This window comes from Balaenoptera acutorostrata, chromosome 6 (genome assembly GCF_949987535.1).
Source record: "Balaenoptera acutorostrata chromosome 6, mBalAcu1.1, whole genome shotgun sequence".
NCBI lineage: Eukaryota > Metazoa > Chordata > Mammalia > Artiodactyla > Balaenopteridae > Balaenoptera > Balaenoptera acutorostrata.
This window is the reverse complement of record NC_080069.1, coordinates 117,705,778-117,729,902: the sequence shown is the minus strand read 5'-3', so window position 1 is coordinate 117,729,902 and position 24,125 is coordinate 117,705,778. Positions and strand designations below refer to the sequence as shown.

Genomic DNA, 24,125 nt, shown 5'->3' with positions numbered 1-24,125 from the left:
GGGGCTCCTCTCGCCGCCACAATGCCATGACCTGTCGTCTTGAGGGCAGACCTACAGCCGGCTGGGCTTCTGGCCACTTAATCTGCCTGCATGTTTCTTCCCCAGGAACCTACCCACTTCCCCACCAGGTCAGGGAGTCTGACCCCATGACTGCACTTGACCCAGGGAACACCCCAGCTCAGAGGCTTCCATGGGATCCCCACCCTGTACCCAGTGGGAGGAGAGTCAGGGTGGGAGGAAATTCTTCCACATCATGTTGCCTTCCTGGTCCAGGGTCAAATTCCACTGGCCTTGCCAGTTAAATTCCCAGTTAACTCTGGGGTTGGTTACACTGCTAGAAAGGAAGGAGGAGGGCAGGCCTGGGGCCTTCCTTCTCTGAGTATCAGTTTGGTCACCTGTAAAGTGGAAAATCACATCCACCGATGAACAGGTAGCAAGGGTGTACAGCCACGCTGGGGTGGGTTAGAGTTATAGCCCATTTTACAGGTGAGATGAAGCTGCTTGGCCGAGCCAGGGTGCAATCCAAGGTCTGAGAGCTGCGCCTGAGTGTCTGGGCCCTGCACCAGGGGGCTGGAAAAAGCCCACGGAGGCTTCACCCCCCCTCCTCCCTTCTTCCCTCCTAACTTCCTTCCTCCCTCCCTCCCTCTTCTGGAGACCAGGAGACTAATGGAGGGCCGGGACCCCAGGCTGTCAGCTGGGATGGAGCCCTAGGGTTCTAGCTTCCAGCTTCGGGGCTTGGCCACTTCATTGGCTGGTGACCTGTGCAGAAACTGCCCCGGGGCCCCACGCTTAGCTCAGCGTTCTGCTGTTGGCACTTGAAATTCTTCTTCTTTTTTTTTTTTTTAACAAGGGGCTGCACCTTTTGCACTAGACCTCACAAATCATGTAACCATCTGTGCCAGGGAGTCTGGGTGACCCAGGACAGTCCCTCTCCCACCCCCAGCCTTCTCAGGAGAGACTGGAGACCTGGCACCTGGCCCACCTGCCTTTTGTGCCCTGCCTCCCCCTACTGGGTGCCAGGTGGGCCCAGAAGCCTCTGCAGGCGTGGGAGGAGAGCCCTGGGCTGGGGGGCAGGGAGCACGCCCTTGGGAGGGAGCAGGCTGGCAGCTGAGCCACAGCTGCTGGCCCAGCAGCCGGCGAGTGCTTGTGAGCAGGTGTTGGGCAGAGGTAAGGGGGGAATGTAACCTGGCAGGCAGAGGGGTTGGTGGGGGAACTTTGGGCCCAGAGGGAGGGCTCTGGAGTCAGACCTGGCCTCGTTCTGGCTCTACTTCCTGCTGCGGGACCCAGGCAGGTTAGTGCCTCCCTCGTGTGTAAAAGGTACTAAAGTAGTCCCTACCTCACGGGATGGTACAAACTGGGAGAGATGGCATCCGTAAAGTGCCTGTCCCCAGGGCTGGCACTTGATATGTGGGAGCCATCATTTTCAATGGGGTCACCCTTGCTCACCCAGCCCTGCCCTCCTCGGTGGTGATAGTTGGGCAGGAAGACTTCCCACTCCCATCAGCTGTGTCTGCTCACCGCGTCATCCGCCGTCTGCAAGGCCCAGCGTCTGCTGGGTTTGCTAGGACTCCAACTCCACCCCCTCCCAGCAGGTTGCCTCCTCCTCCTGTGCCATCGCCTGGGAGATGCTGGCCCAGCCCTTGGGGCCCAGTGCACAGAGGCATCTCTGTCTTGGGCCTGCCCTTGGGTGGGTGAGATGTTTATTTCTGTGTTGGCCCAAGTATTGTGTTTCTGGGTTGGTGACCCGGCAGGGACGATCCACCAGCTACTTCCTCCAGGCAGATGAAGGTGACTGGTGACTGGATCTGGGCCTGCTGACAGCTCTCTGGACCCCCTTCTCTGCCACTGCAGTTCCTACAGCTTCCGGGAGGTGAGTTGGGGGACAGGAGCCACCTCCCAGCCCTGAGGAGTGTGTCTGGAGGGGCACCTTGGCGTGCAGCCCCTCGTTGGGCCTCTGTTTTCCTGTCACCCCCAGGCTCCTTTGTCTCCTCAGCAGGCCTGCTGGGGACCCCCTCTGCTTCCTCCTGAGGACAGAGGGGAAGCTGGGTGAGTCTCATAGCCTGGAGGTATCTTAAGGAGCCTCTCCTCAGAAGGAACTTCGGGCCAGGTCAGGAACTCACATTCAAACCTCATCTAGCCAGGTGAGGACAGGAACCTTGGTTCTCCTAGGTACTGGTGGGCACCCATGTCCGGCGTCACCTGGGACAGCCTGACCGCTCCAGCCTCTGTCTGAGAAGAACCAAGTACTTCCTGGTTCCAGACCCACTGCCCAGAGGCCTCTGAGGGCTTTTTCCAGTATCCCATGGAAGGGAAGAAACCTAACAGTGTAAAGATTGCTAAGGGGTGAGAAGGGGAGAGTCACACCCTGGACCCCCATCCTGGGGCAGGAAGGGCTGAAGCATAGGCCACCTCCATCAGACCATGGGGGAGCGACTCCGGGGCGGGGGACCGGCTGCCCAGCTGCAGGCAGGGTCGGGGAGCAGCGCCGGGATTGGCCGCAACCTGCCGTCCGTGAAGGCCCTGGCGTGCGTGTGAGGCAGGCCTGGGGCTTCCAGGGGGCAGAAAGGCTTGTGGTTATTCAGCCGACAGGTCTGCGGGAATCCCAGCTCGGGCACCTCTGTACTCTCTGTGCCTCATTTTCTCCCTCTGGAAAGTGGGAGTAACAGCAGTGCCCATAGGTTATTTTAAGGATTCAGCGAGGTATGTTTGCAAAGTGCTTATTAGCACAGGAGAAAGCACCCGACACACATGGAGCTGTGTGGGTTTTCGTATCCTTGTTGTTGTTGTTGTTGTTGTTGTTGTTGTTATTATTTTGGCCCGTGCCGCGAGGCATGGAGGATCTTAGTTCCCCGACCAGGGATCAAACCTGTGCCTCCTGCGGTGGAAGTGCAGAGTCTTAACCAATGAACCGCCAGGGAAGTCCCCTTGTTAATATTATGGAAATGGTTGTTATTGTTCTTGGGGCCCAGGAAAGGGAAGCTAGCCCTAGAGCAGAGCCTCCTGGAGCAAGCCTGGCCCCAGAGACACGGCAGGCCTGACGGGGGAGCTCCAGGTCCGGATTTGGTCCAGGAGCTGGGCTGCGGCACCCTTTTATTTCCGGAGTCTAGGTCACTGGCCTGGAGCTGGGAGAAGGGCGAGGGGTGGATTGGGTGCCTCCACCCCTCGCCTCTAACCTGCCTGTGACCTCAAGCAAGGGGCTCCCGTTCTCTGAGCTCCCAGCAGTTACGTTCATCAGGTGTCCTGCCTGACTGCCGGCCCTCCTGCTCTGTGGTTTTCTGTCCTGTGGCCAGCAGGGTGGGTCAGGTGCCGAGGAGGGCTGGGTTGAGGATGGGGCTGAGGCTCAGGAAGCAGATGGAGGTGGACACCAGGGGGGCAGGAAGCCTTGCATGCACCCGCGGCTGTTTGCACTCCCCACCCCCCCACCCCCCCGCACTGCCTGGTGGGCAGTGCCTCCATGGCCTGGAGGCTGGACCTTGGGGGCCCCCTGACTTTTGTTTTAATTAAAAACAAAGTGGTATTAACTTCCCAAATTAGTCCAATGCAAACCACCCGGAAGTTTATGAAGCAGAAAGTGAAAATAGCACCTACCCCATTCTCCCCATATCCACTCTCCAGGGGAAACTACTGCCAGTAGTCCTGAGTGGATTCTTCCAGAAGCCTTTGTGTGCATTTACAAACATATATGCATAGATAGTTGTAGAAAAAAAGGAATCATGCTATACATGCAGTTCATTTTTTATATTAAAAATAAAATTTTAAATATAAAAACATTGACCATTATCTTAAAAATTTTGGAAAATACAGCTAAGCCAAAAGAAGACAGCAGCCCATAATCTTATCATTCGAGAAATAACCACTATTGACACTTTAATCACTACGACGGGCAAAAGTATCTATTTTTATTTGACTTATCTTTCTTCTTTTTTTCACCTTTTAAAATACTGTGTTACACCCGAATGATGGCATGCATTATACTTGTAAAAATAAAACACATGTAATGAACCTCTTGAACTCATGTCCCACTTAAAGACGAGACCTTTGTTATTATAACTTGCACACCCCTGCCTTTCTTCTCCTCTCCCTCATCCCTCCCCACAGAGACTGCTGTACTCTTGACTTTTGCTTTTAAAACTTTAATCACTCTGATAGGCAAAACTATCTCCTGTCCTATGACAGGCGGCCTACTGCCTGCTGTATGCTTAAACAGTATGTTGTGTAGTTTCATTTGTCTTCCAGGACTTGGCTTTTTCACTCCTCATGTCTGTAAGTTTCATCCATGTCATTCCCCCCCACCCCTGCTATATAATATTTCACCATGTGAACATATCATAATGCAATAAAAAAATTCCATTCTCCTTGATAGCTATATGAGTTGTTTCCAGTTTTGTATTATTTTAAGCATTGCTGCTATGAGCTTTGTTACATACATGTGCAAGAATTTCTCCAGGGTATATACCTGGGAGCAGAATGCAAAATTTTCCAGCTTTGTTTTCCAAAGTGATTATAGAGATGCATTTTAAAAACTTGCTTTCTTCACTTATTACATATCCTGTAAATATCCTGGACATCTCTTCCTGTTGGTGCCTATTGATCTGCATCATTCATCTTAGCGGGGCTGTGTCTTTGTTCATTTAACCAGCTGTCCAGGCTACTTAAGTTATTTTTCACTATCGCATAAAATGATGTAATGAATACCACAATTATTATAAGAAGTAATGTAACATTTTTAATCCTTACAACACCCTGTGAGGTTGTTCTCCCTATTTCCTGGAAGCAGGGGAAGCATAAGTAACGTGCCAAGGCCACACAGCTAGTAGATGGCAGGGCTGAACTTGAATCCAAGAGTGGATCCCTGAGTTCACCCAGGGTGACTACTGGGTGCAGGGCTCTGGAGGCCCGAGGTAGGGATGCCCAGGGAGAAACTCAACTGATTCCAAGCGCAGTGTGCTCTGGGACTCAGTTTCCCCATCCCCGTCGTGGTAACAATAAAGCGAGGTAGAAGTGGGCCTGACCCACACTAAATGTTCTCCGGAAGACTGTTGTTATTGTCATTGTCACTACAGGCTGCCCAGAGGAGTAAGCGCGGCGCTCGGGTGCCCCGGGCCGGGGCTCGTCCGCCCCTCACCCATCCCCGCCTGCACCGCCCAGGGGCGGGGCCACCCGCGGCCCCCCAAGGCTCCGCCCGCCTCCCAGGCCTGAACCGGCGAGAGGCGAGCGGCGGCGCTAGGACCCGGCGGGCCGGGGCTGCGGCGGGGCCTGGGCGGCCAGAGTGGCGCGGACCCTGGCTCTTGGCTCCCGGCGCCATGTGAGGGGGCTCGGGGGTCGCGGGGAGCCGGGCGCTCCCCGGGGGAGGTGAGCTGGCGCCGCGCGGGGGCGGGCAGCGGGAGGGGGTCGCTGCCTGCGCCCCTGGAGGTGGGGGGGCCGTCAGGAGCCGCTGGGGATGGAGATTGATATGGGGGCCCCGGGGGCTCCCGTAGACCCACTCACTCTTGGCAACCGCGCCTGGAGATCCCGGTCCCCGCGCCCAAGGGCTGTCGCGGGGTTCGCGGGGCCTCCTGCCGCTGACTACCCCATTAGAGATCGGGGACCCTGCCGCCGTCCTGCCTCCCTTCTCTTCCCAGCTGAGGCTAGAGCTCCGTACCCCCCGGAGTGCTGGAGTTGGGGGGTTCAGCGCAAGCGGGGCGCAGAGGGTGAGTCGTCCCCCTCCTAGGTGCACCCACGGTTTTGGCGCCCCCCATTTGGAATTAGGAGCCTCCCTCCCCCTTCTCCCGTGAGCTCTCCTCCCACGCGGCTCGTGGGGGCGTCCCAAGCCTGAAGGAGGACTCCCCGAGCTGGGAGAAGCAAAGCCCCCAAACAGAGGGCAGGGTGTGGCCCCATAGCCTGAGCTCGCGGTTTCAGCCCTCCGGCTTGGTCCACCTTGGGGCTGAGTCCACGATCCTGGCTCAGAGCTATGGGCTGCTGCCTCCCTAGCCTGAGCAAGTCGCTCCCAACAGTCCTGCTCTCCGGTGCTGGGCCAGGTGCTGGGAACCACTCAGTGGCCTCTGGTCAATTCCAGCCCTGGGAGATCCTTGAGAGGGATCCAGTCAGGCTCAGCCCTGGGCTGCTCCCTGGAAACAAGCCGGGAAATAAGGCACCCCAGCAGGCTCTGGACAGCTCTGCAAGGCACTTTGCCTCTCTGAACCTCGGTCTCCTCATCTGTGAAATGGGGATAAGAGCCCCTGCTGTGCAGAATTGCCAGGAAGATTCAGTGAGTGGGTGATGCTTAGCAAAGGCTCCGCATTTATTGATATTAGAGGGAAGTTGCTGGGCCATGCATCAGAGGGCAGGGGAGTGTTTCTCTGGCAAGCTCGTGGAGAGGCAGGCCTTGAACAATGAATAACCACAAAACTAACAGCTGCTGGCACTGATCAAGCACTTTCAAATCCTGTGCTTCCCTTGCCACATCTGCTTGAATCCTTCTAACAACATTGTGAGTTACCTACTCTTATTATTCCATTTCACAGATGAGGAAACTGAGACTCAGAGAGGTCACATGGCTTGCCCGAGGCCCCTCAGCCAGTAAGTGGTGGAACCGGGATTCGCACTTGAACATGAGATGCTGTACTGACCATGGTCTTCTCAGAGCAGGACTGTGACGGGCCTGACCAGGGGGACAGTGGTCCTGGCTGAGGGCACTGCTCAGGCAAAGGTGGGAAAGTGGGGGCGTGGGCCTGGGAACTGGAGTGCTCTAGTGTGTCTGGAGCTTGGGGCATCCGAAGGAAAGGGTAGTGAGAGGGGAGGCGCAGCTCAGAGAGGCAGCTGGAATGCTAGAGGCGTCAGGGTAGATGGGGACTACCCAGGGATCTGGATGACTTTTGCCTTAACGGGCTATGAGTCTAAGAACAAGCTGCTCTTCCCTTCTGATGAGCCGCAGTTTCCTGATCTGTGCCGCAGGGACTGGACTGGACTGTGAGAGTCTCCATGAGAGTCCGGGGGGCCTCCCTGCCTGGCTTTGAAGGCTGGCTGCGGAGAAATCTGAAGCTGGGCTTGGGAGGAGGGGGAGCCCGCGGAGAGGGGGCGGGGTTGGGTGGTGGGCGGGGTTAAGACCCAACCAATCAGGAGCGGCGTGGGGGCACCTCCTTTGGCCTGGGGTTCTCTGGCTATTCCTGGTGGCGGTGTAGGAGTAAACAGCTGCTAGGTCAGGGGGCGGAGATAGTGGCGGGAGATGGGAGGCCCCTGGAGGGAAGGACGGAGCTGGGGAGCTCCTGGGCCCCAGTTTCTCTCTCTGCGCACTCTCCTTCCTTTAGTGCCTTCTGGCCTCGAATCTGCTGGAGGTGGCTGGACACAAGTACTTACTCCCTTTTGACAGGTGGGGAAATTGAGATCTGCAGAGAAGCTGCGTCCTGCGTGGATGGGGGAGCCGTTGGGGAGTGAGGAGCAGAGCTGGGCTTGTATGGTCCCGGAGCCCACCGCGCCCCAGGGTGGGGCTGTGATTATAACCATTGGACAGATGAGTCTGAGCCCTTAACCCCCAAGATCTTACTTATTTTTTAAATTATTTATTTATTTATTTTTGGCTGTGTTGGGTCTTCGTTTCTGTGCGAGGGCTTTCTCCAGCTGTGGCAAGCGGGAGCCACTCTTCATCGCGGTGCGCGGGCCTGTCACTATCGCGGCCTCTCTTGTTGCGGAGCACAGGCTCCAGACACGCAGGCTCAGTAGTTGTGGCTCACGGGCCTAGTTGCTCCGCGGCATGTGGGATCTTCCCAGACCATGGCTCGAACCCGTGTCCCCTGCATTGGCAGGCAGATTCTCAACCACTGCGCCACCAGGGAAGCCCAAGATCTTACTTATTAATGAACAAAGTCAAAGGGGAAAAAAAAGATAAGAATGAAGTCATTCAGCAGTCCTCCTGCACCCATCTCCAGGGCTCGGGAGACACAGCAGAGAATGTGAGGCCCTGTGCCGGCTGCGACCTCAGAGAGCACTCAGCGGGGAGGTGGCACGCAGGGGACATTCCTGGCCCACCTCAGGCTGGGAGGATGAGTGGGCATGAACAACATTGTGGAGGGTGTCCTAGTCAGAGGGGCCAGTTTATGAAAGACCTGGAAGGGTATGAGTGTAGAGGAGTTTGGACCTACGAGGAATGTTATTCCCAGGCCTCAGGAACATAAGACAGGGTTTAGAGTAGGGATGTGAATGGGGCTCCTGCTGGGTGGGGGGCAGGCCCCCCCAGCAGGGGAGCCAGTTTTAGGCCTGCCAGCTGCCTTCGAGCGGAGTGGGAGAGTGCACGGGCAGGGAGAGAGGCAGGGCTTTGCCACCACCTGGCTGTATGACATCAGGCCAGTTCCTGCCCTTTCTGGGCCTCACTGTCTCCACCTGCAAAATGGGTACAGCCCTGAGCCTTGAAGTCATGGGTGGGTAGGAGGGCTGGCAGGGGTGGGGAGGGTGTAGCCTAGGACCAGCTGGACTTGGGGGAGGGCACCCAGGCCATAACTCTTTCTGTGGCTTGCAGGTGTGACCCCACACCCCTGCCCCCTGGGCCACCTGCAGGACGCTGGCCCCTGCCCCTCAGCAGACGCCGGAGAGAGATGAGTAGCAACAAAGTAAGTCCCCCTTCATTTCTTGTCCCCATCTCAGCTTCTTATTTCCCTCCGTGAAATGGGCTCCTTTGGACCTGCCTCAGACCCAGGCACTACAAGTCTCTCTTCCCTGCCAAGAAGCTGCTGATGCCTGGGAGACCCTGGTGTGAGCCCTGCTTTGGCCACTGATCTGTGTGGCCTGGGCAAGCTCCTGCCTCTCTCTGGGCCCAGGTCCACCTCTGTCCTCCTAGGCTTGACTGGTCCATCTGTGGTAAAGGATTGGCCAGGAAGGTGACTGTGGAGTGCTGTGCAGGGGGTGGGGGTGGGGAGTGAAGGTGAATGGGAGGTTGGGAGAGGGGGCAGTGATCAGAGTCAAAAATGACATGATATTGTGAGCATCACTCTGAGGGTGTCAGGGTTCCCTATGATCCATTCATTTATGCTTTCCTGAGCACCTACTATGTGCCTGGCCCTGCACACCCCTTTCCTAGCTGCACTACAGCTTTGGCAGAGCCTGGGGGTTGGGGGTGGGGTGATCTGGGTGTGTCTGGGTCCAATCCAGAAAGAGAAACCACACAGTAATTTGAATAGAGAAAGTTTAATATAAAGAATTATTAATTATAATTGAGCATTGGAGTAACAGGGGATTCGAACTCTACAGAATACAGGACTAGCAGGTATAAGGAGCAGCCACTGGGAATTTCCAGTCGTTAGGACTTGGTGCTTCCACTGCTGGGGCCCAGGTTCGATCTCTGGTTGGGGAACTAAGATCCTGAAAGCCGTGTGGCACGGCCAAAAAAAAAAAAAAAGGAGCTGCTATCACACTCAGGGTTGAGACCCAGGCCTTGCTGGGCTGGAGAGGGCACAGCTATGGCCCACCACTGGATGGCAGAGAACTCACTGTGGTGCTGTGCTGTGGAAGTTGTCATAAATCCACCTGCTAGGCTACAGGGAAGGCTGTTCACAGGAGGTAACTCCCAAGAGACACTTCAAGCATCAGGTAAAACTGCTCCAGGGGGCTTCCCGGGGACTTCCCTGGTGGCTCAGTGGTTGGGGGTCCGCCTGCCAGCGCGGGGGACACGGGTTCGAGCCCTGGTCCGGGAGGATCCCACGTGCCGTGGAGCAGCTGGGCCCGTGTGCCACGGCTACTGGGCCTGTGCTCTAGAGCCTGCAAGCCACAAGTATGAAGCCCGCTGGCCTAGAGCCTGTGCTCCGCAACGGGAGAGGCCACCGCAATGAGAAGCCCGCTTGCCGCAACTAGAGAGAGTCCGCTCACAGCAACGAAGACCCAACACAGCCTAAATAAATAAATAGCAATAAATAAATAAATAGATAGATAGCAATTCCTATTAAAAACAAAAACAAACAAACAAAAAAAACTGCTCCAGGAAGGGGAAGCTTATGTTTTTTGGGTGTTGCTGGTGCTTGAGTGTGCCACATGAGCACAACTCTGGAGAAGCTGTGGTCGCAGCAGGAATCAGAAGCACTCTGCTTCAAAACTGCCTGAGGCTGGATGCTGGAGGAAGCTGCTGGCCACTGGGAGAAGCCATGCGCACTGTAGAAGCAAGTGCACCAGCACCAGGCCCAAAGCCCCCAGAACCAGGAAGCAAACTCCCTTCCTCCTGACATGTCTCTCCAGCGCCCTCTACTGACAAAGTTTATTATGCAGTTCACTGGCAAGGAAAAACACGTAAAGGGCCCAGATCCATTTTCACAGAGCAGGCAAAAAGAGTAAACCTGGAGCTGAGAAGCAGTACATTAATAACCAGCCCAGGGGGCTCAGCACAAGGAGCCAGGACTCCCGGGTCCCACCTAGCCTTGCAGACCCCAGGCAAATAAATAACAGTGGACACTTCAAGTATCACTTTCCTGCCCTTTGCCATATGTTGGTGTACTGATACCCATGCATCCTGATTCCTGACCAGATCCTTTCCCTTCAGGTTTAAATGAATGGTAAACATTTATAAAGAGTTACTGTTTGGGGAAGACCTAGACCCTCTTGTTGGAATGTCCCACCTGTCTCCAAGTATCCTTCCAGCTGCAGCTGGAAGGATCGTTCTGACCCGCACTTCCAATCTAATCCAGCAAACCCTGAGAAGCTTCTGTGCTCTGGGCCCTGCCCTGGGAGCTGAGATACAGTGGGGATTAAGGCTGACTCAGTCCCAGCCCTCAGAACTCATGGTTTAATCGAGGGGGACGGCTCTTTGAATGCAGTGTGATTGGTGCTGTGGTAGGCGGTGCTCAGGGGGCTGGAGGAGGCCTTCCTGGGGGAGGTAGTGCCTGAACTGGTCTGGAATAAAGAGCAGGCATGGTAGGTGGCAAGGAGCCTGCCGGGCAGCCGGGCCCTCACTGGCCTCTCCCCTCTCCAGGAGCAGCGGTCAGCAGTGTTCGTGATCCTCTTTGCCCTCATCACCATCCTCATCCTCTACAGCTCCAACAGTGCCAATGAAGTCTTTCATTATGGCTCCCTGCGGGGCCGTAGCCGCCGGCCCGTCAACCTCAAGAAGTGGAGCATCACGGACGGCTACACCCCCATTCTCGGCAACAAGGTAGGGCAGCTGCTTTGGGAAGCTCCCTGGGAGCTGCCTGGAGACTAATCCTCCCCATTGCCCACCATCGCTGCTCCCACCTCCTTCTTCTCCTCCACCTCTTCTCTGTACTTCCACCATCCCTCCTAAAGGAAAGGGTGAATCCCAAGAGTCTAGTGCCTTCAGCCCCTTGTTTGCTGTGTGACCTCAGACAAGTACCCTGTCTCTCTCTGGGCCTCAGTTTTCTCCAAGGTCCCACCCTTAGTGCTAATATCCTATCATCTCCTGAGTCAGAATCCCTTTGGAAAAGTCTCTCTGGTTTTCACTGATCTCTGTCTCTGCATGGGAGTCTACATAGGCTTTTGGAGCAGGACACTAGGGTACTTGACAACACAACAACAGTAACAATAATGGCTGCCCATTGTCAGTTGCCTGCTGTGCACTGGGCACTGTGACCAGCAGTAATCCTCATACCAGCCCAGTGAGGTTAGCGTTATCTCCCTTGAAGAGATGAGGAAATTGAGGCTCAGAGAGGTGAAGTCACTTGCCCAAGGCCACACAGCAAGGGAGGGGAGGAGCCAGGGTATTGCCCCAATGCCTGATGAACTACAGCTGTGTCAAGAGGCCAAAAGTCATTCTGGGGCTTCTGTTGGCCTTGGGTAACCATGAAACTCAGGTTGTGTTTCTGGAGTTCACCCTGTAGTCCTCTGAGCCCTAATGTTTTCCCTGGGGTCAGGGAGAAAATTATTGGCCTCAAGCATGGACTCCACCTTCTAGGAGGAGGTCTCCCCAGGCCCTGCCTACCTCTCTCTCCTGCCTCACTAAAACCCTCATAAATCTCTCGGGGTCTTTGCATACAGTGTGTTGGTCCTGGGGCTATGAACATACTCTCACTGGAAAAGGGCCCATTAGCAGGTGTTTAGAGACAGATCAACTCCCAGTTGAGACTTTTTCTACCCTAAGGACCCTTGAAAGAGAAATTTAAAAGGTGGAACCTGGGAGAAAGTGGAATGGCTTGAGTGTGGGCAATGTGGAAGGGAATGAGACAGAGCTTGGCTTGCAGCTGTTTCCAGCCTGATAGGAGAAGCCAGAAAGGAGGAGCTCAGGAAAGCTGGCAAAGCCATCAGTTGAGGTACCTGGGACATGTTGCTTGATCTTAGAGTAAGGGCTCAGGGAAGGCTGTCTGGAGGAGGTGGCACCTGAGCTTAGCCTTGAAGGGTGCATGGGAATTCCATGGGCAGAAAATAGGCTTCAGATAGCTTGTGGTTCCAACCCGTTCATTTCACCAATGTGGAAACAGAGGCTCAGGGCAGCCTCCACACCCTTGCCTACTGACAAGGTGGTGTCCTGTTCATGGGTGATGTGGAAATGTCATGGGTGCATTGGGGAGGATGTCTTCTCTGGGGAGGCTGAGGCTGGGGCTCCGTGGCCATATAGACCTGGGTTCAAATCCTAGCCCTGCACTCCTCTGCTGTATGACTTTGGCGACATCCCCGCATGGCTGTCCTGTTCTTCTGTTCCTTAACTCTGCCCCAACCGAGCAGCCTTCATTTGCTTCTCAACACACCATGGTCATCCCACATCAGAACCTCTGGTCTTGCTGTTTCTCCTGCTTGAATACTTTCCCCTGCATGGTTCCTTTTCATCCTTCAGGTGTCAGCTCAGAGAGGCCTCCCCAGGTGACTTTTCTAGAGCAGCCCTCATTCCTGCCACTCTTGATCCCCTGCCCCTATTTTATTTCCTTCCCAGCGTGTTTAACTTACCACCTGGCATTATTTTATCGTTTACTTGTACACCATGTCTCCCCAGCCGTGAGCTTCTTGAAGCCAGGTGTGGGGTCTCTTTTGTTCATTGCTCTGTCCCTTGTACTTGGCCATTAGCCAGCTTGCTGTAAAGATTTGTTGAATGTTGAATGAATGGGCCTCAGTCTCCCTGTCTTTAAAATGAACATCGTAATTCCTGCTTCCTGGAGGCCTAGATGTACGGAGCACAGCGCCTGGCACTGAGTGGTCATAACAGTGTTGGCTTTCCTTACCCCCCAGACTCTGCCCTCCCGGTGCCACCAGTGTGTGATTGTCACCAGCTCCAGCCACCTGCTGGGCACCAAGCTGGGCCCTGAGATCGAGCGGGCCGAGTGCACAATCCGCATGAATGACGCACCCACCACGGGCTACTCAGCCGATGTGGGCAACAAGACCACCTTCCGTGTAGTGGCCCATTCCAGCGTATTCCGTGTGCTGCGGAGGCCCCAGGAGTTCGTCAACCGGACCCCTGAAACCGTGTTCATCTTCTGGGGTCCCCCAAACAAGATGCAGAAGCCCCAGGGCAGCCTGGTGCGCGTCATCCAGCGGGCAGGCCTGGTGTTCCCCAATATGGAGGCTTACGCCGTCTCTCTTGGCCGCATGCGCCAGTTTGATGACCTCTTCCGGAGTGAGACAGGCAAGGACAGGTACCAACCTCCTGCCCGCTCCCTCTGGCCAGCCCTGTGCTCCCTCTCAGCACGCTCCGTCCAGAGGGCCTGTTGCTCCCAGCATGCACTGCTGTGAGGGTGTGGTCACTTCTTGCCACCTTCTGGTCAGGTTTCCTAGGGGAGTTGGCTTCATGTCCAGCTCTTAGCCTGAGTCATTTCCAACACGCTCTGCATGGCCTCCTCTCCCCCAGGGTGCATGAGTGGCTCTGAGAGACTAGGGCTCCCAGCATACTCTAAGGTTGCACAGTTACTCCTAGCATCTTCTAGGAGAGCTGCCCCATAACATGCCTCATGGAAAGTGTTGACCATTCCCAGCACATCTTACTTTAAGCACACAGTTGTTCCCAGCATGCTCTATTCTAAGGCTACATCACCCTCAGTATGCCCTTCTCTGACTAATCTCCCTAGAAAAGCTAGGCCAGTGCTATCCAATAGAAATATCATGCAAGGGCTTCCCTGGTGGCACAGTGGTTGAGAATCTGCCTGCTAATGCAGGGGACACGGGTTCGAGCCCTGGTCTGGGAAGATCCCACATGCCACGGAGCAACTGGGCCCGTGAGCCACAATTGCTGAGCCTGCGCGTCTGGAGCCTGTGCCCCGCAACGGGAGGGGCCGCGATAGAGAAAGGCCCGCGCACCGCGATGAAGAGCGGTCCCCGCACCGCGATGAAGAGTGGCCCCCGCTTGCCGCAACTGGAGAAAGCCCTCGCACGAACCGAAGACCCAATACAGACAAAAATAATAAACAAATAAATAAATAAATAAATAAAAGAAAATCCTTAAAAAAAAAAAAAAAAAAGAAATATCATGCAAGCCACACAGGTAATTAAATTTTTTATAGTAGCCACATTTAAAAAGTAAAAAGAAACAGGTGAAATTAAATTTAATATATTTTTATTTAACTCAATATGTCCAACATATAGATCCTGTACATATTTTGTTTGATTTATATCTAAATATTTTTAAAATTTTGGAGCTATTGTAAATAGCATTAAAAAAATTTTTTTTTGGTTTCCCATTATTCATTGCTAGTATGTAGAAATATGATAGATTTTTGTTTGTTGACCTTGTATCCTGTAATCCTACTAAACTTACTTCTTGGTTCTGGGAGATTCTTGTAAATTCTTTGGAATTTTCTGTGCAAATGATCATGATGTAAGGACATGCAAATAAGGACAGTTATTTTTTCCTTTCCAATCTGCATGCTTCTTATTTCTTTTACTTGACTTATTGTACTGGCTAGTACTTTCAATATAACATTGAATTGTATTGGAAGTGGTGAGAGTAGACATCCTTGCCTTGGTCTCAGGCTTAGGGGGAAAGTGTTCAGTCTTTCATCATTGAATATGATGTTGGCTGTAGGTTTTTGAAACTGCGGGTTGAGAAAGTTATCAGGTTGAGGAAGTTCCCTTCTCTTACTGGATTGCTAATAGTTTTTTTAAATCATTACTGGATATTGAATTTATCAAATGATTTTCTGCATCAATTGATATCACATGGTTTTTCTTTCTTTTTTTGTTTGAATTTTTGAATTTTATTTTTATTTTTTATACAGCAGGTTCTTATTAGTTATCTATTTTATACATATTAGTGTATATATGTCAATCCCCATCTCCCAATTCATCCCACCACCCCCTCCACTTTCCCCCCTTGGTGTCCATACGTTTGTTCTCTACATCTGTGTCTCGATTTCTACCCTGCAAACCGGTTCATCTGTACCATTTTTCTAGGTTCCACATACACGCATTAATATACGATATTTGTTTTTCTCTGTCTGACTTACTTCACTCTGTATGACAGTCTCTAGATCCATCCACGTCTCTACAAATGACCCAATTTCGTTCCTTTTTATGGCTGAGTAATATTCCATTGTGTATATATACCACATCTTCTTTATCCATTTGTCTGTCGATGGGCATTTAGGTTGCTTCCATGACCTGGCTATTGTAAATAGTGCTGCAGTAAACATTGGGGTGCATGTGTCTTTTTGAATTATGGTTTTCTCTGGGTATATGCCCAGTAGTGGGGTTGCTGGGTCATATGGTAATTCTATTTTTAGTTTTTTAAGGAACCTCCATACTGTTCCCCATAGTGGCTGTATCAATTTACATTCCCACCAACAGTGCAAGAGGGTTCTCTTTTCTCCACACCCTCTCCAGCATTTGTTGTTTGTAGATTTTCTGGTGATACCCATTCTAACTGGTGTGAGGTGATACCTCATGTAGTTTTGATTTACATTTCTCTAATAATTAGTGATGTTGAACAGCTTTTCATGTGCTTCTTGGCTATCTGTATGTCTTCTTTGGAGAAACGTCTATTTAGGTCTTCTGCCCATTTTTTTTATTGGGTTGTTTTTTAGTATTGAGCTGCATGAGCTGTTTATATATTTTGGAGATTAATCCTTTGTCTGTTGATTCGTTTGCAAATATTTTCTCCCATTCTGAGGGTTGTCTTTTCGTCTTGATTGTAGTTTCCTTTGCTTTACAAAGCTTTTAAGTTTCATTAGGTCCCATCTGTTTATTTTTGTTTTTATTTTCATTACTCTAGGAGGTGGATCAAAAAGATCTTGCTGTGATTTATGTCAAAGAGTGTTCTTCCTATGTTTTCCTTTAAGAGTTTTATAGTGTCCAGTCTTACATTTAGGTCTCTAATCCATTTTGAGTTTATTTTTGTGTATGGTGTTAGGGAGTGTTCTAATTTCATTCTTTTACATGTAGCTGTCCAGTTTTCCCAGGACCACTTATTGAAGAGGCTGTCTTTTCTCCATTGTATATCCTTGCCTCCTTTATCAAAGATAAAGTGACCATATGTGTGTGGGTTTATCTCTGAGTTTTCTATCCTGTTCCATTGATCTATATTTCTGTTTTTGTGCCAGTACCATATTGTCTGGATTACTGTAGCTTTGTAGTATAGTCTGAAGTCAGGGAGTCTGATTCCTCCAGCTCCGTTTTTTCCCCTCAAGACTGCTTTGGCTATTCGGGGTCTTTTGTGTCTCCATACAAATTTTAAGGTTTTTTTGTTCTAGTTCAGTAAAAAATGCCACTGGTAATTTGTTAGGGATTGCACTGAATCTGTAGATTGCTTTGTATAGTATAGTCATTTTCACAACATTGATTCTTCCAATCCAAGAACATGGTATATCTCTCCATCTGTTTGTATCCTCTCTGATTTCTTTCATCAGAGTCTTATAGTTTTCTGAGTACAGGTCTTTTACCTCCTTAGGTAGGTTTATTCCTAGGTATTTTATTCTTTCTGTTGCAATGGTGAATGGGATTGTTTCCTTAATTTCTCTTTCTGATCTTTTGTTGTTAGTGTATAGGAATGCAAGAGATTTCTGTGCATTAATTTTGTATCCTGCAACTTTACCAAATTCACTGATTAGCTCTAGTAGTTTTCTGGTGGCATTTTTAGGATTCTCTACATATAGTATCATGTCATCTGCAAACAGTGACAGTTTTACTTCTTTTCCAATTTGTATTCCTTTTTCTTCTCTGATTGTCGTGGCTAGGACTTCCAAAACTATGTTGAATAATAGTGGTGAGAGTGGACATCCTTGTCTTGTTCCTGATCTTAGAGGAAATGCTTTCAGTTTTTCACCATTGAGAATGATGTTTGCTGTGGGTTTGTCATATATGGCCTTTATTATGTTGAGGTAGATTCCCTCTATGCCCACTTTCTGGAGAGTTTTTTTTTTTTTTTTTTTTTTTTTTTAAGGATTTTCTTATTTATTTATTTATTTATTTATTTATTTTTGGCTGTGTTGGGTCTTCGGTTCGTGCGAGGGCTTTCTCCAGTTGCGGCAAGCGGGGGCCACTCTTCATCGCGGTGCGGGGACCGCCCTTCATCGCGGTGCGCGGGCCTTTCTCTATCGCGGCCCCCCCCCGTCGCGGGGCACAGGCTCCAGACGCGCAGGCTCAGCAATTGTGGCTCACGGGCCCAGCTGCTCCGCGGCATGTGGGATCTTCCCAGACCAGGGCTCGAACCCGTGTCCCCTGCATTAGCAGGCAGATTCTCAACCACTGCGCCACCAGGGAAGCCCTCTGGAGAGTTTTTATCATAAATGGGTGTTGAATTTTTGTCAAGAGCTTTTTCTGCATCTATTGAGATGATCATATGGTTTTTATTCTTCAGTTTGTTAATATGGTATATCACATTGATTGATTTGCGTATATTGAAGAATCCTTGCATCCCTGGGATAAATCTCACTTGATCATGGTGTATGATCCTTTTAATGTGTCGTTGGATTCTGTTTACTAGTATTTTGTTGAGGATTTTTGCACATATATTCATCAGTGATATTGGTCTGTAATTTTCTTTTTTTTGTAGCATCTTTGTCTGGTTTTGGTATCAGGGTGATGGTGGCCTCATAGAATGAGTTTGGGAGTGTTCCTTCCTCTGCAGTATTTTGGAAGACTTTGAGAAGGATGGGTGTTAGCTCTTCTGTAAATGTTTGATAGAATTCACCTGTGAAGCCATCTGGTCCTGGACTTTTGTTTGTTGGAAGATTTTTAATCACACAGTTTCAATTTCATTACTTGTGATTGGTCTGTTCGTGTTTTCTATTTCTTCCTGGCTCAGTCTTGGAAGGTTATACCTTTCTAAGAATTTGTCCATTTCTTCCAGGTTGTCCATTTTATTGGCATAGAGTTGCTTGTAGTAGTCTCTTAGGATGCTTTGTATTTCTGCGGTGTCTGTTGTAACTTCTCCTTTTTCATTTCTAATTTTATTGATTTGAGTCCTCTACTTCTTTTTCTTGATGAGTCTGGCTAAAGGTTTATCAATTTTGTTTATCTTCTCAAAGAACCAGCTTTTAGTTTTATTGATCTATGCTACTGTTTTCCTTGTTTCTATTTCATTTATTTCTGCTCTGATCTTTATGTTTTCTTTCCTTCTACTAACTTTGGGTTTTGTTTGTTCTTCTTTCTCTAGTTCCTTTAGGTGTAAGGTTAGATTGTTTATTTGAGGTTTTTCTTGTTTCTTGAGGTAGGCTTGTATAGCTATAAACTTCCTCTTAGAACTGCTTTTGCTGCATTCCATAGGTTTTGGATCGTCACGTTTTCGTTGTAATTTGTCTCTCGGTGTTTTTTGATTTTCTCTTTGATTTCTTCAGTGATCTCTTGGTTATTTAGTAACGTATTGTTTAGCCTCCATGTGTTTGTGTTTTTTACGTTTTTTTCCCTGTAATTGATTTTTTTTTCCTGTAATTGATTTCTAATCTCATAGCATTGTGGTCGGAAAAGATGCTTGATATGATTTCAATTTTCTTAAATTTACCGAGGCTTGATTTGTGAATCAAGGTGTGATCTATCCTGGAGAATCTTCCGTGTGCACTTGAGAAGAAAGTGTAATCTGCTGTTTTTGGATGGAATGTCCTATAAATATCAATTAAATCTATCTAGTCTATTGTGTCATTTAAAGTTTGTGTTTCCTTATTAATTTTCTGTCTGGATGATCTGTCCATTGGTGTAAGTGAGGTGTTAAAGTCCCCCACTATTATTGTGTTATTGTCGATTTCCTCTTTTATAGCTGTTAGCAGTTGCCTTATGTATTGAAGTGCTCCTATGTTGGGTGCATATATATTTATAATTATTATATCTTCTTCTTGGATTGATCCCTTGATCATTATGTAGTGTCCTTCCTTGTCTCTTATAACATTCTTTATTTTAAAGTCTATTTTATCCGATATGAGTATTGCTACTCCAGCTTTCTTTTGATTTCCATTTGCATGGAATATCTTTTTCCATCCCCTCACTTTCAGTCTGTGTGTGTCCCTAGGTCTGAAGTGGGTCTCTTGTAGACAGCATATGTATGGGTCTTGTTTCTGTATCCATTCAGCGAGCCTGTGTCTTTTGGTTGGAGCATTTAATCCATTCACATCTAAGGTAATTATCAATATGTATGTTCCTATTACCATTTTCTTAATTGTTATGGGCTTGTTTTTGTAGGTCCTTTTCTTCTCTTGTGTTTCCCACTTAGAGAAGTTCCTTTAGCATTTGTTGTACAGCTGGTTTGGTGGTGCTAATTCTCTTAGCTTTTGCTTGTCTGTAAAGCTTTTGATTTCTCTGTCGAATCTGAATGAGATCCTTGCTCGATAGAGTAATCTTGGTTGTAGGTTCTTCCCTTTCATCACTTTAAATATATCGTGCCACCCCCTTCTGGCTTGTATAGTTTCTGCTGAGAAATCAGCTCTTAACCTTATGGGAGTTCCCTTGTATGTTATTTGTCGTTTTTCCCTTGTTGCTTTCAATAATTTTTCTTTGTCTTTAATTTTTGTCAATTTGATTACTATGTGTCTCAGCGTGTTTCTCCTTGAGTTTATCTTGCTTGGGACTCAGCTTCCTGGACTTGGGTGGCTATTTCCTTTCCCATGTTAGGGAAGTTTTTGACTATAATCTCTTCAGATATTTTCTCTGGTCCTTTCTCTCTCTCTTCTCCTTCTGGGACCCCTATAATGCAAATGTTGTTGCGTTTAATGTTGTCCCAGAGATCTCTTAGGCTGTCTTCATTTCTTTTCATTCTTTTTTCTTTATTCTTTTCCGTGGCAGTGAATTCCACCATTCTGTCTTCCAGGTCACTTATCCGTTCTGCTGCCTCAGTTATTCTGCTATTGATTTCTTCTAGTGTATTTTTCATTTCAGTTATTGTATTGTTCATCTCTGTTTGTTTGTTCTATAATTCTTCTAGGTCTTTGTTAAACGTTTCTTGCATCTTCTCAGTCTTTGCCTCCATTCTTTTTCCGAGGTCCTGGATCATCTTCACTATCATTATCCTGAATTGTTTTGCTGGAAGGTTGCCTATCTCCACTTCATTTAATTGTTTTTCTGGGATTTTATCTTGTTCCTTCATCTGGTACAAAGTCCTCTGCCTTTCCATTTTGTCTATCTTTCTGTGAATGTGGTTTTCCTTCCACAGGCTGGAGAATTGTCTCACATGGTTTTTCTTAAGATTATTAATCTGATGGATTATATTGATTGATTTTTGTATGTTGAATCAGCTTTGCATTTCTGGAATAAACTCCACTTGGTTGTGGGTGTCTTATTCTTTTTATATATTGCTAGATATGATTTGCAATATTTTGTTGAGATTTTTGTATCTTTGTTCATGAGAGATACTGGTCTGTAGTTTATTTTGTACTGTCTTTGCCTAGTTTTGGTATCACGGTAATGTTGGCCTCAGAAAGTGAATTGGGAAATATTTTCTCTTCTATTTTCTGGAAGAGATTGTACAGAATTGGTTTTATTTCTTCTTTAAATATTTGGTAGAATTTACCAGTGAAACTGTTGGCCTGGAGAGTTCTTTTTCAGAAGATTTTAAACTATGAATTCAATTTCTTTAAGAGTTATAGGATATTCAGGTTATCTGTTTCATCTTGAGTGAGTTTTGGTAGTTTGTGGTTTTCAAGGAATTGGCCCATTTCATCTAAATTGTCAAATTCATGTATGTCATTTTTTGCAGTTTTCTTATTATTCTTTTAATGTCTTCAGGGTCTATGATGATATCCTCTTTTTTTATTCTTGATATTGGTAATTTGTGTCTTTTCTCCCTTCTTTGTCAGTCTTGTGAGAGGTTTATTTTCTTTTAAACTTTTCAAAGAACCACGCTCAATCAAATATATCCAAAATATTTTCAGTTCAACATGTAATCAGTATCAAAAATGATCAGTGACATATTCTACATTCTTTTTTTCATACTATCTAAGGAATCAAGTGTGTATTTTACACTGACAGCACATCTTAACCACATGTCAAGTGCTCACATGTGCCCGCATGTGGCTAGTGACTGCTGTAGCAGGCAGCACAGCCTGAGGTTCTTGGTTACTTGTTCTATGCCTTGCTCTGAACTTGTGGCCGCTTCCGGCATGACCTTCTCTGATTAGTCTCCCCTTAGGAGTTGGCTCCTAGCATGTACATCACTGCATCTACCTACCATGCTCTGTGATCATGGTCACTCCCAGCCTGCCCAGGTGTGACCAGTCTCCCCAGGAGTTAATTCCCAGCATGCTATGTTCCTATTCCTCCCCTCAAAGGAGCAGTCCCCACACCCCTCATCTCTGTCCAGACAGCTTGCCCTCTGCCAGCTTGCCCCTGCTGCTGCAGCAGGGCTGGACAGGGGGTGACTGAAGTGGGGGGAAGGCCCCATGAGTGGGTGGGAGGAGTTCTGGAAAACTCTGTGTGGGTTGACCCTTCCTCCCTGCCTGCATGCCCCCTCATCATGACCCCTCTCTGCCCCCAGGGAAAAGTCCCACTCGTGGCTGAGCACAGGCTGGTTCACCATGGTGATTGCGGTGGAGTTGTGTGACCATGTGCACGTCTATGGCATGGTCCCCCCCGACTACTGCAGGTGAGCACCCCCAGGGCGATGCCCAGCCATTGGCCACAGGGTGGAGCTGGGGTCCCAGAAACCTTGGCTGGGGTGCCTTCAAGGGCCTCTATTTTATAGAATTCAAACTGCTCTGCTGAGATCTAGGCTCTTTAGAGCTACCCCAGGAGCCTCAATCCCAAGCTTAGCCAGAGCCCAGAGTTTGTATATTAATAATAACTATTTTCATTATTACGATATGAAAAGCCCAGCAGGTGACAGCTATTTTTTACTAAGTGCTGACCATGTACCAAGCATGGCTTTTTATTATCTCATTTACTCCTTATAGTGACCCTAAGGGATAAGTGCACTATTCTCCCCATTTCATAGACAGAAAAACTGAGCAGGACGTTTTGTGAGTGGCCTCAGTTCCCACGAACAGTAAGGGGTAGGGGCCAGGCTCCAGAGCCCACAGTCTTTACCACTACCCCATATTGCCACCCTCTTGGGAAAAGGAAAAGTTTCCACTGCATTAAAAAAAGAAAGAAAGAAAGAAAAAAAGTAAAGCAATTATACTCCAATAAAGATGTTTTAAAAAAAAAAAAGAAAAAAAGAAAGTTTGAGAGTCACACACCTAGTCCGTCCTACACCCATTTCACAGATGGGGAAGCTGAGGCCCAGGGATGGGCAGGGATTTCTCCCACTGAGGCCCTACAGCAGGTCAGGGGCTGGAAAGGGCAGGGTCCTGCTGGTGCCCACCTTGCCCTTATGGCCCCATCTGCTCTGCCCCAGCCAGCGGCCCCGCCTGCAGCGCATGCCCTACCACTACTATGAGCCCAAGGGGCCGGACGAGTGTGTCACCTACATCCAGAATGAGCACAGCCGCAAGGGCAACCACCACCGCTTCATCACGGAAAAGAGGGTCTTCTCGTCCTGGGCCCAGCTGTACGGAATCACCTTCTCCCACCCCTCCTGGACCTAGGCCACCCTGCCTGTGAGACTCTCACAAGGAACACAGGAGAAGTGGGTCTCTGCCCAGCTGCTCGACCAAGGGCCATCGTCTGGCTAATCAAGGCTGGTCAGAGTGTCTTCTGGCCATTCAGGCCTTGAAGAGGATATAATCTCCAGCCATTCAGGGCCTGGGGGTATCTCTTGGCCAATCAGGGATTTGGACTTCTATGTGGTTAGTCGGGTGTCGAGGGTATTTCTTGTCCAGTCAGGGTCTGAGCATAGTCAATCAGGGTATTTCTGAGTAATCTGAGGCTAATGTCGTGTCCTTTCCCATGAGGCCTTGGTTCAGAGCCCCAGGACGGACTCCAAATCACTTCCTATTGGTTGGGACAGTGGGGTCCTGTCCCAAGGAGCTGGGAACTCGTGTCGACCCCTCACTCCCCAGAGCCAGAAAGAGGTTGTGTGGCGGTGGGAGCTGTCTGGAGCCCAGGCAGGGGCATCTGTGGGGTTAGGGGGGTTCCAGGCGTGGGAGGCTGGTGTCCGGTTCTTGGCTCTGCCCTGAGTGGCCTTGGACAGACCCCTTGCCCCCTCTCTGGGCATCCTTCTGCCTGTGTCAGGTTCTAGAGTCTGAGAACCCTCCCACCTCCCCCAACGACCACCTTGGGTCTGTCCTCCGTCAAGATTGGACCCCTCCAGCCACCACCCCTTGCCGGGGGGCTCAGCTCTCTGAGGGTCTGGGGTTCCCTTCCCCACCTCCTCCTGGAAACTTGAGGATATTTTTGCGCAAGCTCTCCCAGGCTTTGGGGGACTCTGAAAAGAAGGGACAAACCTTCAGCTGTTTTCTTAGCCCTTCCGCCCAGCTGCCATTAACGTGGCTCTTAAAGAGCCAGGCCCCCTTTTCTGCCATCCAGCAGTGAGGTTTTCCACCTGTTGGAGGAGCCCTTGGGGCTGAGAGAGGGGGGATCCCAGCCCAACTGAGGTTTCCTGCAGCCCCTTTGTCTGCAGCTGCTGGAGTAGTCCAGGGGTCTCCCCCAGCTGGGCCTGGGAATGCCCTAGGGGGCTGGGAGCTGTTGCCTGAGTTCTGTCCCCTCCCTCCACATCAGGCACTTTATTGCTGGACTTCAGTGGGGTGGGTTTAATCCCTGCTCTTCTGGAGTCTTGAGGAGAAGACTGGGGGAGGCTGTGGAATGGGACGAGTCAGGCGGAGGAGGAGGAGGCCAGCAGTGAGCCACTGCACACTGGGACAAGGGGTGGGGGCCGGTGACTACCCTAGACTTGGTTTTGTAATGATTTGTACAGGAATAAACACACCTAAGCTCCG

General features: G+C 49.7%; 1 protein-coding gene across 10 annotated transcripts; it reads left to right on the top strand.

Annotated features, from left to right (window-relative positions):
* Nucleotides 1-106: 106 nt before the first annotated feature.
* Nucleotides 107-24,125, top strand: ST6GALNAC6 (ST6 N-acetylgalactosaminide alpha-2,6-sialyltransferase 6). 10 transcript variants are annotated; one of them, XM_028161908.2, is made up of 8 exons: nt 5,204-5,352; nt 6,504-6,558; nt 7,349-7,460; nt 8,492-8,582; nt 10,928-11,107; nt 13,129-13,535; nt 21,788-21,895; nt 22,650-24,125. In XM_028161908.2, exons 4-8 carry the CDS (start codon nt 8,568-8,570, stop codon nt 22,849-22,851), a joined length of 912 nt encoding a protein of 303 aa, XP_028017709.1. In that variant the 5' UTR covers nt 5,204-5,352; nt 6,504-6,558; nt 7,349-7,460; nt 8,492-8,567; the 3' UTR covers nt 22,852-24,125. The 10 variants fall into 10 exon arrangements, with proteins under 10 accessions (XP_028017710.1, XP_057403903.1, XP_028017702.1 ...); XM_028161905.2 differs by having other exon boundaries at nt 6,504-6,688; nt 7,349-7,430; XM_028161903.2 differs by having other exon boundaries at nt 6,504-6,688.

What these genes read in the sequence shown, in the direction of transcription:
- ST6GALNAC6 (XM_007194624.3), top strand. Translation starts at nt 5,441, where the DNA reads ATGGAGATTGATATGGGGGCCCCGGGGGCTCCCGTAGACCCACTCACT. An exon ending in GAGAGATGAGTAGCAACAAA is followed by an intron (nt 8,583 to 10,927) that starts GTAAGTCCCCCT and finishes TCCCCTCTCCAG; the next exon opens with GAGCAGCGGTCAGCAGTGTT. An exon ending in GTCCCCCCCGACTACTGCAG is followed by an intron (nt 21,896 to 22,649) that starts GTGAGCACCCCC and finishes TGCCCCAGCCAG; the next exon opens with CGGCCCCGCCTGCAGCGCAT.